Source organism: Cupressus sempervirens, chromosome 7 (genome assembly GCF_028749045.1).
Source record: "Cupressus sempervirens isolate cs-2001-9-10 chromosome 7, ASM2874904v1, whole genome shotgun sequence".
Taxonomy (NCBI): domain Eukaryota; kingdom Viridiplantae; phylum Streptophyta; class Pinopsida; order Cupressales; family Cupressaceae; genus Cupressus; species Cupressus sempervirens.
This window is the reverse complement of record NC_143124.1, coordinates 529,126,793-529,142,656: the sequence shown is the minus strand read 5'-3', so window position 1 is coordinate 529,142,656 and position 15,864 is coordinate 529,126,793. Positions and strand designations below refer to the sequence as shown.

Genomic DNA, 15,864 nt, shown 5'->3' with positions numbered 1-15,864 from the left:
AAGTTCTCTCCTATGATTGTTTCCATTTGTGAACATGATCCAAGAAGCACGAAATACATGAATCATGAATGTGCTAAGATAACTACTGATTTGATACTTAAAGATAAAATTTGTTAGCAAACCTTTGGCAAGTACTTCTCCTTCTGTGCAGCGGTACCATGCCTTACCTACACAATATTCAGCAAAAAATTAAGGCATAATAAGACTGAAAGGAAATGGTAAACAGTGAAAAGATGAAACAAGTTGGAGCCTTCCATTCATCTATACATACTATTTGGTTTAAGCATAGATTTGAATGGGCTCCATATGAAAGACCAACAGACCCAGAAGCACGACTGATTTCTTCCATTGCCATGCAATGATATGAGTACCCTAATCCAAGCCCTCCATATTCCTCTATGCAAGAATAAAATCAATATATTAAAGATAATTACAAACAACTTTTCCTCTTCCAAAATAGATCTTGTAGCTATCAGCAACTAACTAGCCAATAAACTCTTGTAGGCTCTACTGTTAAACCAACATAGATAAGAATGAAAAATCACCTCATTAGGATCTTCCAAAGAAATTCTATTTGCACTCAACATCATCACAGAAAAACACCAATTGTTTCATCAAGACATCAAAAGGACATAGACATGAATGTGAAATCAGACATTTTATTAAATACAAACAGAAAACAGTGTCCAACTGCACCATTTTGTTACTGAAAATCAATTGCAGTCTCATCAAGGAACTCCAGCATAAGCACTCTATATATCTAGGTAATGTATTTATATCCTTAGTCACATATTCCCACCCTGATTTGAAACGCTGTGCAAGCACCCAAACCCATGCCCATGTATTCATGTGACTGGTAATTCACCTAAATCATTGCCCGATATCATGGTTAAAGAATGTAAAATAATCTGTAGTCATCTTTTTACAATATAGAAGAAAAAACTCCCTGATAAAAACAATGACTGCACTTTATAACCTTAAATAAGTTAGTATACAATGAGCAGTAAATCTACCTCAAGATCAATAGAAAGAAGAGATTATTTTGATATCCACAATTGACTACAGCAGGTCAATAGCCCTTAAAAGTAGATCCAGGTGTAATAAAAAAGAACTAAAGTAGAATAGAATCCTAGATGCTGATAAGGCGATTAAGGCTAACAGCGAAAATATCAAGGCAATTGAACGCTATGGAATACAGATACAAATACAAACAGTGAGTTGAGGGTGGCACCCAAGTAAAAGAAGTGAACTGGCATCATTATCATCCACAATTACCACAGTTGAAAAAATTTCTAATCATAGCATCATAAGTTGTATCAGCATCCTCTCAAAAGAATTATAAACATTAGTACCTCTTGGTATCTCGATACAAAAATTAGTCAACAAAAAGAAACTAAGTCCACTAGTAACTATTAGAATAGCTAAATATTACATCATTGTATATGCGTTCATAATAAATGCATATCATTATTTTGGGTGGCCATTTTCCTCTTGTAATACTCGTGTATGTTAACTCTTGCCTCATCTTGTTTAATAGACAATCAAATCATGTATTCTCTATATTATGATGAAGTCAAAATTAAATGTGGATTATGGTGTTAAGAAAGTAAATGGATGAAACAAGAGTCTTTTTAGGATTTTGAATTTATTTGTATTTCAGATTTTGATAAAATGAAAAAAAAAATGAAGCTTCTCACATGGTAAAACCGGAATATAGAGAAATTTCGAAAAAATCATATTATATATTTTTTTACTTTATTATCAATGCTGGAAAAAAACATTTTCTGTATCATTTGAATAATAATGAGCCTTTGAAGCCTAATGCTAATAACTATGCTACTGCCATTGTGATCTTATGCATACTTGCCTACTTGTGATAACTATCAACTTGCATCAATCAACACCTTCCATTCCTTTAATGCCTGCTTTTGCACGTGCTTAAGTTTATGCGAGCTACCATCCTTTCTTACAAGATCTTAGAGGATAGAACACTGGAGTCCAGTGTTTCATTAGTGCATTTGGTACAGTTTTGCCTATTGTGTGATTTGCATTAATGAAGAGCTCTATTTATATGTGTTGGATTAGTTTAAAGATATAGGACTTGTGGTTGGGCTTGATTAGGTTTACAACTAGTTGTTCCAAATTCATCATCATTAGTTATCAATAAATGGAACACTATAAGTGAATTTTCCAATGAAGGAAACATATACATGAAAAAACACATTAAAATAGTAAGATCCAACACATACAAGATCTATAAGAGCTCGACTAAAACCAAACCCAATTTTCTTTTCCATAAATGCAGTGCTTACAAAAATCAAAATCAAGATTATAATCATTCAAACCTGCAACAAGTATTTTATTTTATTGAGCATTAAGTTTTTTCATAAGAATAGATTGCTTTTCATTGGCAAGCATGTTTGCATGAAAACACTATTTTGTATGGTTGATAACTTGATCCAGATTAATAGGATTTATAGAGGATTTTACATCATGGTGGTTAACTCAATATGTTACGAATGGAGAAACAGATTAAGGCTTGGAGTGGTCATGACTCATGATTACTCTAACTCTATTGAATTTTATCTAGGCTTGACATTATTGGATTCATTTAATTAGTAAAGTTTGGGTTCAAATATTGACTTAGAAAAGACTTAAATGCAACATTATTCTCTCCAACTCAATTGAAAGTTTATCAAGAGTCAAAGATGCAGGCAACAGAATATTACTTTCCAAAATATTGGATTTTATAGCTTGGAAGGCCAAAGCAAAGACACTCCATATCTAAGGTTGCTCTTTCTCTTCCTCTCATGTGAATAGAAAAACTTGAGTGGCTCAATTTCTGAAATGAAACTGTGCTTGATTGTATTGTGTGTTAAAAAGAACAAACACATTTTTAGACTCCATGATATGTACATGCTTCGAACAATGCTTTGAAATAATTTGAAAAAATAGATTGGGTAACAACAATTGTGACTAATACTAGTGAAATACAAGTATTGGAATGTAACCACCACACATCACTTACATTATTCCTATCTTACTTACAGAAAGAACTCCTTAAACTAGTTGAGACTAGATATGCTAGCTATTTTGTAATGTAACTTCGTCTAGGATTGCCCTCTTTTTTGCCATAAAATCACAAATTCCATTGAAATAAGGATTGGACAACAGTTAGAGATGTAATCATACCCATAAAAATGTCTTTACAAGGTAAACCAACTTAAGTACTAAATACAGATCAAGAAATAAAGGATACTTTCCTCTTAGACCCAATGATCGCTTGTATAAACAGTAGGATTGATATATGTCATACTATCTAGAGTGCTTTCGGTAACCCTTTACACTCTTGCAGCTATTTGCATTCTAACATCTATGATAGGTTGTTCAATTGTCATCTCCTTTGAAGCTTCTCAATTGCTCCCACCAAGAACTAATAGTAGCCTCTGTCTATGCGGATATGAATGTTCTCTACATTGGCATGCTTGATTGTAAATAATGCTGATCAGTAACATGGTATTGCTGTGGTATTTCTATTGCCATGTCAATTTGCTTGATTGTTTGTGTTAAAAATTATCCAAGTCTTTATGCAGCGTTGATTATTCTCATACATCTAGAATGTCTTCAAATATGAACCAATACTAATCATCTTTATTTCAAGAACACGACTAGATTCCAATAAAGAACACCCTCCACTATTAGCATTGTTTGCATGCACTCAAACACACTGGTATCTGCCTGATTCACGAGCCTGTCCAGAAGCACAGCCCTCACTATTTCAGTGTTGATAATTTATAAAATTAAAACAATTGGAACAAAAATACGACCATGTTTATCTTCATATGCTCCAGAGAAGTAACTCCAGGTTTTTTCCCCAAAATAACGGCAGAGGATTACAAGGATTGATTGAACAACACAATATATATGTTTACCACTGTCATCATATAAAGTACTGATGAAATGGCTCAAATATTAAATAGTGATTTATACTCTGACTTGTTGCTCCCTTTCAACTAGGCCTGACCAATGATTGATGGATCTAGGAAAATTGAATATTGTAGTCTCATTCAGAGTCACAAAATGTTTTGTTCCCAATTTGTAGCTTGTATGCATATCCCCTTGGATATCCAACTTTTACCCAAAATTGAATAGTCACTAATTTAAATAAGATTTAATGGAATTCTGCAGAAGTGATTCTTAGTAACTTTTGTGTAATGGTAGTAGTGGTGTCAATTGGTTGCTCCTATCGATACTCCTTTAGTTATAAGATTGTTATGTTTCGTATTTCTGAGTAATTCTTTCAAACTTGGTGAGGTTATCCTTGTTGTGTTTTTCCTCTATGTAATATGTTATTCAATGTTTATATTATCTCTTACAAATTAAGAGGTGTGCCTTGTCTCTTCCTTCACACCCTTATCAATATTCATTTTATTAATTATTCTTTATGTTAGCCGCCCTTTCATCTTAATTATTGTCATGGTGTATGGTATGTTATATGTCATTCAATCATGTTGATATATATTATATAGTAATATTTTATATATAATAATGTTATACATCTTGTATCATATAATTTTTTTTCTTTTGCTATTTTTTTTAGTAAGGTTGCCACCATCCTTGAGGTAACAGTACATTGGATCCATCAACAAATCACATACAAAGCAATACTAAAATTTAAGAAAGTACCCATAATGACCTAAACTTTGCCCCTTGTCTTTGAATTCAACCAAAAAAAACATCCCTAAGAATGCATCCTTTATGTTCCTCTCTTTCTTCTCCTTCACAGTATGCCACTCATCTTCAAATCGAATAGCATCATACTCCCAATTGATCAGCTTATTGTCCAGGGGCTGCACTTGATCTTCTGTATTTGAAGCTTCATTCTATGTCTGGTCTTCCCCAGCTGAGGTTACCTCTAGTGCGTGAGAGCGTAGTGACTTGCACTTTTCTTTGCCCTCCAGAGTTGTAACAAGAAAACTAGGTTGCGGTTCTCTATCTGCCTCTCCCAACATTGAAGTATTACTATGTGTGTTGGTTGCACAAACAACATGGGAAAAGCTCTTCTAATTTTCTCCTTTTTTTTCTACCATATAATATTGTAGAGAAGCATTTTTCCTCCAAGATACTTCCTTTTTTGGTCTTACTTTGTCACATTTCACAGCCAAATGACCTATTTGGAAGCAATTTCTGCATCTAAAGGGGATTCCTTTGTAATCCATTGTCTGCTTCCAACACCCTTTAGAGGTTTTGATCTTGATTTTTGCAAGTAAACCTTCAACAATATTCCTTTCCACCAAAATACATGTATATGTGGAATGATAAAGGTTTGAAGAATCCTTGTCAGCCATCAGAAAGCTCCCCAGCGATTCTCCAATCACTTCAAGACATGCATCAAACCATAAATGAAGAGGTAGATGAGGTAACCTTACCTAGAATGGAATTATGTCAAAGACTTCAAAATTTGGATTGAAACCCAGGTGTTACGGTTTCAGCATTAACGTATACTTCTCCTCCCAACACCATACTTGTTCACACAGAATTATGTATCTTTTTGGAATCTTTTCAAAAACCAAAATGATGAACCCTTTTGCTGCAAGATAGATTTGAACACCACCAACGATCAAGGACTCCCAGTTGTCAGATATCTAGGTGTACAATTTTTGTAAGCTAGGTCAAAAGGCCTCTAAACCATCTAATTAAACCCAACTTGAAAAAGACCATTAAGTTGTGAGCCACTTCTTCATCTGCCTCCTCATCCAAAGCCAAACAGATTTCCTTGGTAGACAAGGACAAAAACTTCTCCCTTGAGATGCTTGCCAATTGGAGAAAGCCTAGCCTTTTCTTGACCGATCACGAGGGGTCCTATGATTGAAACCCTCGATCCCTATCAAGTTCATTCTGAGCAATAAGAAACCCTCCTTATTGTTGGTTGTCCAAGTTGCCCTCTGTGTGTCGCATCCCACATAGTAATAATCTCGCATCCACATGGGGCTCTGTATAGTCCCCCAATGCCTATCATGTTCCCACGATCTAAACCTTTATGGTTTGTTAGGGCGATATATGTCACGGTCCAGCATGGTGTGAGGTGCCTCCCGGCCTCAAAAATTATCCTTCCTACATTGAATCCTTGATAGTAGCTCATCATGTTTCGAGCCCTCTACGTTCTTGTTCGAATTCAAAGGTGAGAACAATTGAGAAAAACAGTTATAGTCATAATTTTTGGCGGTGTTTTTGGGTAGGGAAGGAAAAACCCTAGCCATAGCTATCAAAGGACTCTAAACTCACTATAGTGCTATCACTATTCTCCATAATTGTTGAACCTTAGTTGTAAGCTCTATAGGCCTATTTTATTTTGCTATTAATATCTATTGTATTCATTCATTAGTATTATATAAATTTACACGTGTTATATTCTCATTTTATTATATCAATAATTTGTTTAACAATTAATAATATCATAATTTATTATTATTCTTTTGTTTATTAATTTTATTATTTGTTTTTTAAAGTTATATTATTTAATTATTTATTTATTATCAATATTCTTTATTTGCTTATCAATTTGAAATCTTGTCTCTTGGGGACCCCACAAAATCGATGTGAGAAGGTTGTGGATATTGGTAATAGGGTTTCAAATGATGGAAATGAGAATTCTTCCCTCCCAAAATTGCTTGTCCACAAGCAATGAACAATTTTATTTTAGTCCACCTTTCTATATTTAGGACGCATATTTCCCTAATTTCTATGTGATTTGTCCCGATGGTAAAATCTATAAGGTTGTTGAATTCAAATACATGTTTGTAATATATCTTTTACTTCATCCTATTTATTTAAAATAGAACCACACAAAGTATACACTTGAAGTACAAAGCATACAGATTTATGCATGAAGACACAAAGCATACACAAAGTAGACACATGAGTGCATGAAGACAAAATGAAAACATATTAAAGCATTAAGACACAGAGCATACACGAAGTAAACATAGAGTATATGCCCAATATAAACATTGTTAGGTTTCTTGATTAAACCCTATGCTTTACAATTTTTAATAAGCCGAGATAAAGAAAATGAATTACAAAAAAATATTTCACCACTATGCTCTTGTCCATAAACCCTACAACGAAGGAAACACAAGTTCACATGGAAATTCCAATATGTGAGTGTACTATCATTATTCTTAAACAAATTGTCATAGAGATAGAGTTGTGATAAGGTTGTCCAAGACAATCCCAAACTAATCCCAAGAGCAAAACTTTGCCCCCCTTGGCCCCGGTGGTCTACCTAGTAGGATGCTTGTCTTGCCTCCTTATCCATGCCTCCTCTCTCATAGTTAATTTGCTCAACATGGTAGGGATGGTAGGGAATCATAATAGAGTCCTTGACCAGTCTAAGCCCAAGAGTGGAACTTTGCCCCCCTTGGCGTTGGTGGCAAAACTTTGTCATCCACAAAATTGGTCTACTTAGATGGTAGTATTATTCCTCTTAGTTTGTCCAATCTAAGCCCAAGAGAACTTTGGCTGTCTTGGCCTTGATGGGTGAACTTTATCACCTGTCAAGGTGGCCTACTTGCAACATAATCTTATTCCTCTTGTTTGTCCAACCTAAGCCCAAGAGCAAAAATTTGGCCCTCTTGGCCTTGATGGTCGAACACTAGCATCCATCAAGGTGATATACTTAAATGGAAGCTTTTAACTCTCTTTCCTACATCTTTTTATGATATGAACGGTATTGGGTATGTAGTAGGATTCTCAATTTGTCCAATCTAAGCCCAAGATCAGTACTTTGACCCTCTTGGCCTTAATGGTAGAACTTTGGCATCCATCAAGGTGGTCTACTTAGATGACAAACTTAACCCTCCAACCTACATCTTGTAATGAGTAGTATTTTGCTTTCCTTAAAGTGGATGAGAAGAAATTACCACAAGGTCCCCTAGCCACATCCTAGGCCCAAAAGCAGAACCCCTTGGCCCCACGTTTCGTTAGGTCAGCATACCTAGTGGGCCTCACCATTGCCCTTACTGTAACTTCATCCACATGAATTATTCCTCACAAGATAATGCCTTTGAATGGTGTAACCTATGCCCATTCCACTACAAGCCTTACCTAGCGCCTTTGTATGATGAAGCCCATGCCCATTCCATTGTCGGCCTTACCTGATGCCTTTGTATGATGTAGCACACTTTATTCCACCGCACGCCTTAATTTATCCTGTGAGGTGACGATCTTAATGCAATGTAGGTACACAATACTTTAACTATGTCACTCATTCTTATATGATCAAAGTGTGGTTGGTTAATGAATATGCCTTACAACATACAAATATATATTGCACTTGAATATGCAAAATCTTTATTTGAGCCATGAAAGCAAATCATGATCAATTACTATGTACTTTCCTATCTTGATCCTACATAAAACTTCCCCCTAATCTCCCTTGTCTATTTATTAATCTCTTTATGTACAGCGTTTTGGGGCACATAATTTATATATTCAATGCTGTAAATATTTGAGTTGTAGCTAATTGAATATTCTATTGCTGATTGGGTTTAACTTATCCTATGCTGACTGGGTTATCTTCCTTCTCATTGATTAGAATGATTATTTGTTTCATCCTTTTCCCTTTAAGATGGCAGGATCATGCTTTAATATCACTTGTAATGTCCCTTTTTTGAGGATTGCCCAAATTTTTGCCCTAAAATCACAAATTTCATTAAAATAAGGATTGGAAGATAGAGATACTAATCACCTTTGTTTCAAGAACACAACTTGTTTCCAATAAAGAATACCCCCCATTGTTAACAATGCTTACACATATTCAAACACACTGGGATCTACCTGACTCATGAGCCCATCCAGAAGAAAGTATGCGGCCCTCACTATTTCAGTATTAATAGTTTATAAAATTACAACAATTGGAATAAAAAAATATGACGATGATTCTCTTCATAAACTCCAGAGAAGAAACTCCAAATTTTTCCCCCATAAAAAAAGCAGAGGATTACAAGGATCGAGTGAACAACATAGTATATATGTTTAACATTGTTGTCTGTCACGTCCCCTCCCCCGCACTAGTTCTATGGTGTCGGGTTAATCTATCTCCACATCCGAATAGATTAATGGCATTACCAGTCAAGATGCCTGCCAGTCACAAGGGAGATTTATCTTAAGTCGTCACTTAATGTATTGAAAGTGCTTTAATAAAGTTACCTTATGTTTTAAAAGTCATTTACTTTATAAGGTGACTTACGTGACTACAAGACAAAATTGGAGTTTAATCCCACATCTCTTATCCCAACACTTTTCCCTCACTTCGAAGTTATAAATAAGAGACTCCATCTTGGGATTTGGACACAAGAATTTATGAACTGAATATACTGAAAGTTCTGGTTGCTTTAATGTGACTGGTAAACTCTGAGGGAAAAATCCCTCAAGTTGCTTGAGAAAGTTGGATGTCACCCCAATTCCTCTTTGGAATTAATACACAACCCAAGTAGAAATCAGCAAGAGAAAATGTGATTCTAGTTCTGACAGTTGAAGTAAGTACAGTCAAATCTTGCAGTAGAATGTGGATTAAATGAATTAAATTGTATACTAGGCCTTTGAATAGAAACTTTGTCAGCTAAATAAATTAGTGTTTGAATTGAGAAATTACCAGCAAGAACAGTTCACATGAATCATCCCAATCACTTGGAAGGCACTCCACAAGTTGAGTAAGTCATCACGATTTGGGTCACGGACTGAGCCGTCATTTATCTGCAAACGGCACTCTCTTTTCAGTACTAACAAACCTCTCAACTCACACGTCAAGGAAAGAAATTGCGAGTGGTTGACGCTGTAGTATAATGAAGATTGCACATTGCAGTAGATATCTAGGGGCTTGGCATTCGTGGCATAGTCGTTGCAGATTCCACACAATGGGAAATAGCTATCGGTTGCTGAACTAACAGAGAGATTACATTATGGGCCGCATTCCCTATACCAGCTCATGGGTCGACTCACACAAGACGGGTACTTCCAAGATCACGACATCATCCACACACACCATAGGAAGTCGGATTTCTTTCAAATGCACAGGTTCTCAACTATAGTTAACAGTTGGGTGGTGTAACTGACATCTTTGGCAGAGTTATTGGTTGTTGGGGTTTCCAAGACTTCTAGTGGTATTCATCAGAACCAGGTCTGTACATTTTATTCTCACTCTGTAATGTCATTTTTTTCTTATGATAATATATGACTGAATTCCAGTTTTCAACTATAGCCTAAGTCCATTGATTTCACGAGTATGAATAAAATGTTGTGATGAGCTTGTGTACAACTTCAAAGTCCATTTAGATTTAATATATTGGCATCTTGTTTAATATATTCTTGGTATGAATCTTCATGAATAATAAGGAGTTGAATAGTAATACATAATTTCCTTGTGCTGGTTATAGTCCAACTATTTGACGAAATTCTCGTCAGTGTTTGTTCAATATTTTTAACTCAAATACAGAAGGGGTTAGTTCATTGGTATCAAAGCCACAAGACCTGCCATCTTGTGGGGAAAAACAAAATATTTACAGACTGATTTTAATCCAAAAGTGACAGCCAAAAATGAGTAAAAGACGGTATAAATTCAGTCATCTACAGCCAAAACAAGCACATCCTTCAGAACATATTGAGATTGAAGATAGTTATTCAGTGGATGAGGAATTAATTTCCGGAACAAGTGAACAAACCAAACAAGTTGATCATTTTGGACAGGTGGAACAAGTAAACAGCATTCAAATAGAACATAATGAAACTGAACAAGACAGGGAAGTACGGGAAACATTGTGGGCTATTAGAGATGGGCAGAATAACATAGTTGATGCACTTCAACAACTTGCAATCAATATGCAGCAGTTAGCTCCTGTTAATAGGAGAGCCCCGAGTCATCACAACAAAGGAAATAGTGTAGTTGGATCACCTCGAGCTGTTAGAGATCCCACATGTAACACTAACAGGCCTTTAATGCCAGTGTTTAATGCAGATGAAGAGGCACCACCACCAGTAGCACCAAATTTACTATCAGACAATGTTATGGCAATGTTCAATAAATGGGATTTGTTTCTTGATCCTTTTAAACAAAATTTGACCTTTGTCTAGTACCTAAATCAGAAAAAGGAGGCAAATAGACAGCAGTAGGATAGGAGACCGAGAGCACCAAACAGAGACCTAAAGCAGGCTATGAACAAGTTAACCCTCCCTACCTTTGATGGCAGCAGTAAGACATCCACTAGAGCTTGGATTCACAAGCTTGATACCTACTCGACACTCAAACCATGGCAGAGACGGAAGCCATCAGATTTGCTACGATGCACCTAGAGGGAGTAGCGTATGATTAGTGGCATCACAGTTTAGTCACCCAAGATCATGGCCTCATAACTTCATATGAGATTTTCAGCTCCAAGCTGATTACTTGTTTTGACAGGAAGAATATTAAAGTTTATTGCAGGGATTTGCCTCAGTTACGACAAAGTGGGTCCTTGGATAACTTCATCGATGAGTTTCAGTGGATATCAGTGTTGACACCGGATATGACAAAATAGAGTAAGGTGATGTTGTTCACAGAAGGGTTACAAGATAGATTTAGGGGTTTGGTTAAGGTCCTTAAACCAAACACCATGGATGATGTGATTAAGATCGCCCATGATTTGGATTCACCTTCTTCACTTCTGCAACCTCCGAAGAAACCCTATAAAGGGTCTAAATCGTCCCAAGGGAGAAAAAATCAAATCCTCCCAAATTAGATTTTGAGACACGTAATGAACTTAAGAGGAAGAAATTGTGCTTCACTTGCGGAGAACCTTGGACTCTTGATCACAGATGCTTTGGTAAAGGCAAGATTCACTATGTTGAGGTTCTTTTAGAGGATGAAGGAGAGCAGCAAGAAGGTAATGATGTTGAGGGCAATGAGGAGGAAGAGGTTGAGGAGCAGCCTCTTAAAGATAAAAAGAAAACCACTACCGAACAGCCTCCTGTTATAGCCACCCTTTCTAGTGATCCAACATGTCATCCTTTCAAGGTGAATGGTGTTGTTAGGGGACAGCGCATTGTTTGCCTTTTGGATACAGGAGCATCCCATAATTTCATCAACACATGGATGGTATCTAAGAGAGGATTGCAAACAGTCAGCATATCGAAGTTTGAAGTGAAGGTAGCAAGTGGTGAGGTTTTGAGTTGCACAGAGAAGGTATCCAATCTTCAAATACAGTTTGATGATTATCTCTTAGAGACTGATTTTTATGTGGTTGATTTGGATGGGTTGGACGCCATTCTAGGTAGATGGTGGTTAAGGACTCTCTGCAGATACACATTTGATCACAAGACAATGCAGTTGGAATTCTCACAGGGTGATCAGTTGATAGTCCTAAAAGCCATACCAGATAGTGGACCTAGGTTGATAACAGCTCACAGGATGGAAGCCATTTTGAGGCATGATGATATCAAATGGGCAACACAGTGTTTCATCTCTTTTAAGGAGACAGGATACAGTACAGCAGTACCATTGTGACATCCAAACGGTGCTTGACAAGCACAGGAGGGTATTTGAGGATTTACCCCCAAGTATTCCACTAGATAGAGGGTTTGAGCATATCATTGAGCTAGAGGAGGGCGCCAAACCCATCATTACCATTCCTTATCATCACCCCAAGCATTACAAGGAAGAGATAGAGAAGACGATTAAGGAACTACTAGATATGGGACATATCAGGCCCAGTTCCAGCCCTTTTGCCTCTTTAGTGGTGTTGGATAAGAATAAGGATGGCACACTTCGGATGTGTATTGACTACCACGCCTTTAATAAGAGAACCATTAAAAACAAGTATCCAATTCCCCACATTGATGAGTTATTGGATGAGCTTCATGGAGCTGTTTATTTCTCGAAAATAGATCTTTGATCAAGATACCATCAAATACAAGTCCGAGAGGAGGATGTGCATAAGACAGCTTTCAAATGCCACTACGAACAGTATGAGTTTTTGGTGATGCCATTTGAGCTCACTAGTGCACCAGCCACTTTTCAGTCATGCATAAACCACATCTTCAAAAAGAAACTACGAAAGTGTTCTGGTTTTCTTTGATGACATATTGATCTTTAGCAAGACTTGGGAGGAACATTTGCAGCACCTAGATGAGATCCTTAGCCTCGTGGAAGAACACTCTTTATTCGTAAAGGAGTCTAAGTGCGAATTTGGATTAACTAAGATTCTCTATCTGGGTCATGTGATTGGTGCAAAGCATAGTTAGACCGCCTTGGGAGACAGGAGGACAGGGGGATGGGGGGACAAGTTTCCGAGACAGGGAGGCAGAGGGGCCTTGATTTGGGGATGGCGGGGGGACGGGGGGGTGGCGGAGGGAGCAAGGGTGTATATAATATACATATGGTACTTAAAATGCTAGTTATGAAAACATGTACTACAATTATACAATATAAGATACAAAGATGTAAGAAACTTAAACATTGAACATTGCATTGAAGTTTTCAACTAGAACATCACGATTCATGATCAAATGACAAACAAACAATGAACATTGAACATTGTACATCAGCAAATAATAAATATTAGTCTATATATTAGTCTTCAGATCAATAGTATGAGTATCTAGATTCTACTATCTAATAGTAATCAATGATCGTATGAGTCATGACATAAAGATGATTACAATAAGTATCATGTGCCATGAATCATGATATCAAAATAAGTATATAATGCAAACAAAAACTACAAGTCTCCAAGAGTCCAAATCAAAATGTCAAATCAATGATCAATGATCATCCCTTGGAGGTTGAAAGTTGAAACTCATCGCCGCTGGAACTATCAGTCTCTCCAAGATCAAGAGTCGAAAAGGGAACACCAACTAGCCCTGTGACTGGATCTAAAGCATCCTCCTCCTCGTCAATCTGTGATTACTCCTCAGGCTCTACATCTCATCGTGACGTACTCTCATTGTACACAATTGTCTTGCGGTCATCGATACACAACACACTGTGTACAGCCACTAGCTTCTCTGCTCTTTGAGAGGTAAGTCTATTCCTCTTAAGAGAGTGGATGAAGCTATATGTAGACCAATTCCTCTCAATGAAGGAGACGTCCTAGCATCCCCCCGTAATGAAGGAGACTCCTTCGCATCCCCCCGCACCCCCACAATTGGAGACATCCCACCATCTCGGAGAAAACGAAGGAAACTCCTTCCCGTCCCCCCGCACCCCACAATCGAAGATGTCTCCCTGTCTCGGAGACGTCTCTCCGTCTCCGACGGTGGTGGCACTCTAAGTGGCGCTGCCCGAAATGCTGAGACACCGTCCCGGGGACATCCCCATCTTCAAGACGGCCCAGTTTTGGGGGGGACACGTCCTCGTGTTACACTGGTGCAAAGGGAGTTAAGGTACATCAAGAAAAGATACAGGCAATCCTTGATTGGCCACCACTGAGAGATGTATCTGAGTTGCAAGGCTTCCTTGGCCTTTTTTCTTATTACAGGCGATTCGCCAAAGGTTTTTCCCAAGTAGCAACCCCCCTTACCGATCTAACACGAAAAGGGACATTTAGATGGGCAGAGGATTCAGAGGCAATCTTTGATAGACTGAAACAGGTGATGAGCACGTGCCCAATTCTGGCACTTCCTAATTTTTCTAGACCCTTTTTTTGGAGTGTGATGCTTCAAGGAGCGAAATCGGGGCAGTTTTGATGCAGGATCGTCATCCCATAGCTTTTGAGAGCAGAAAACTTTGGGGCAGTGAGCTATTATACTCTACATATGATAAAGAGATGCTGGCCATAATGTACGCCTTAGCCAAGTTTAGACAATACTTGGTGGGAAGTAAATTTACAATAAAGACTGATCATAACAGTTTACATTACTTCCTGGAACAAAAGGAGCTGAACGAAAAATAGCAGAAATGGGTCAGCAAGGTCCAAGCGTACGATTTTGACATTAAATATGTCAAAGGGAAAAATAATATAGTTGTTGATGCACTTTCGTGAAGACCCCAAGTGATAGAGTGTTGTAACATTTCCGAGATTTCAGTAGATTGGAGATCCCAGCTATTAGTGGAGTATTGCTAAAAATTCTCATGCATGTCAGATTATGGATGGTATACTTCAGGATGATCAGTATAAGGTAATGAATGATATTATATATTATAAGAATAGAATCTACCTAGTACCAGAATCTAAACTTAAAAGGGATATCATGCACACTACACATGACGCACCTTCAGAGGGTCACCTAGGTTTTTTCAAAACCTACAAGTAGATTAAAGAGAGATTCTCATGGAAGGGGCTAAAGGACGATGTATTGCAGCATATTAGAGAGTACCAAACTTGTCAGCAAAACAAGTCAGAATAAGGCTTTCCTGTGGGTTTACTTCAGCCTCTCCCTATTCCAGCTCAGAGGTGGGAGAGTATCTCCATGGATTTTATCACAAGGTTGTCGAGGGTCTAGGGCAAAGATTGCATTTTTGTGGTCATAGACAAATTGACTAAGTTTGCGCACTTCCTTGCTACTGCGGCAGACCGGTCAACCTCTCAAGTGGTCGAGTTGTTCTTTCAAGAGGTTTTTCGTCTTCATGGATTACTCAGGACTGTTGTGAGTGATAGGGACAACAGGTTTCTTAGCACCTTTTGGTAGGAGGTTTTTAGATTGACAAGTACAGATTTGACTCCCAATACTGGCTATCACCCACAGACAGATGGTCAAACCGAAATAGTGAATAAATGGTTGGAAGGATATTTGAGAAACTACACTGCAAGTCAACAAACAGCTTGGGTTAAGTGGTTGTGTTTGGTGGAGTATTGCTATAACTCCACAATATCATATGTCGGTGGAGTATTG

The 15,864-nt window shown here is 37.4% G+C and overlaps 1 protein-coding gene across 1 annotated transcript in view; it reads right to left on the bottom strand.

The window, feature by feature from the left end:
- Positions 1-15,864, bottom strand: part of IVD (isovaleryl-CoA-dehydrogenase) — a 155,485-nt gene that overhangs the window by 114,641 nt on the left and 24,980 nt on the right. The window contains exons 4-5 of the mRNA XM_089791891.1: positions 272-396; positions 123-167 (exon numbers count right to left, since the gene is read on the bottom strand). Coding sequence (XP_089648017.1) covers positions 123-167; positions 272-396 — 170 coding nt within the window. The remainder of the gene's footprint in view (positions 1-122; positions 168-271; positions 397-15,864) is intronic.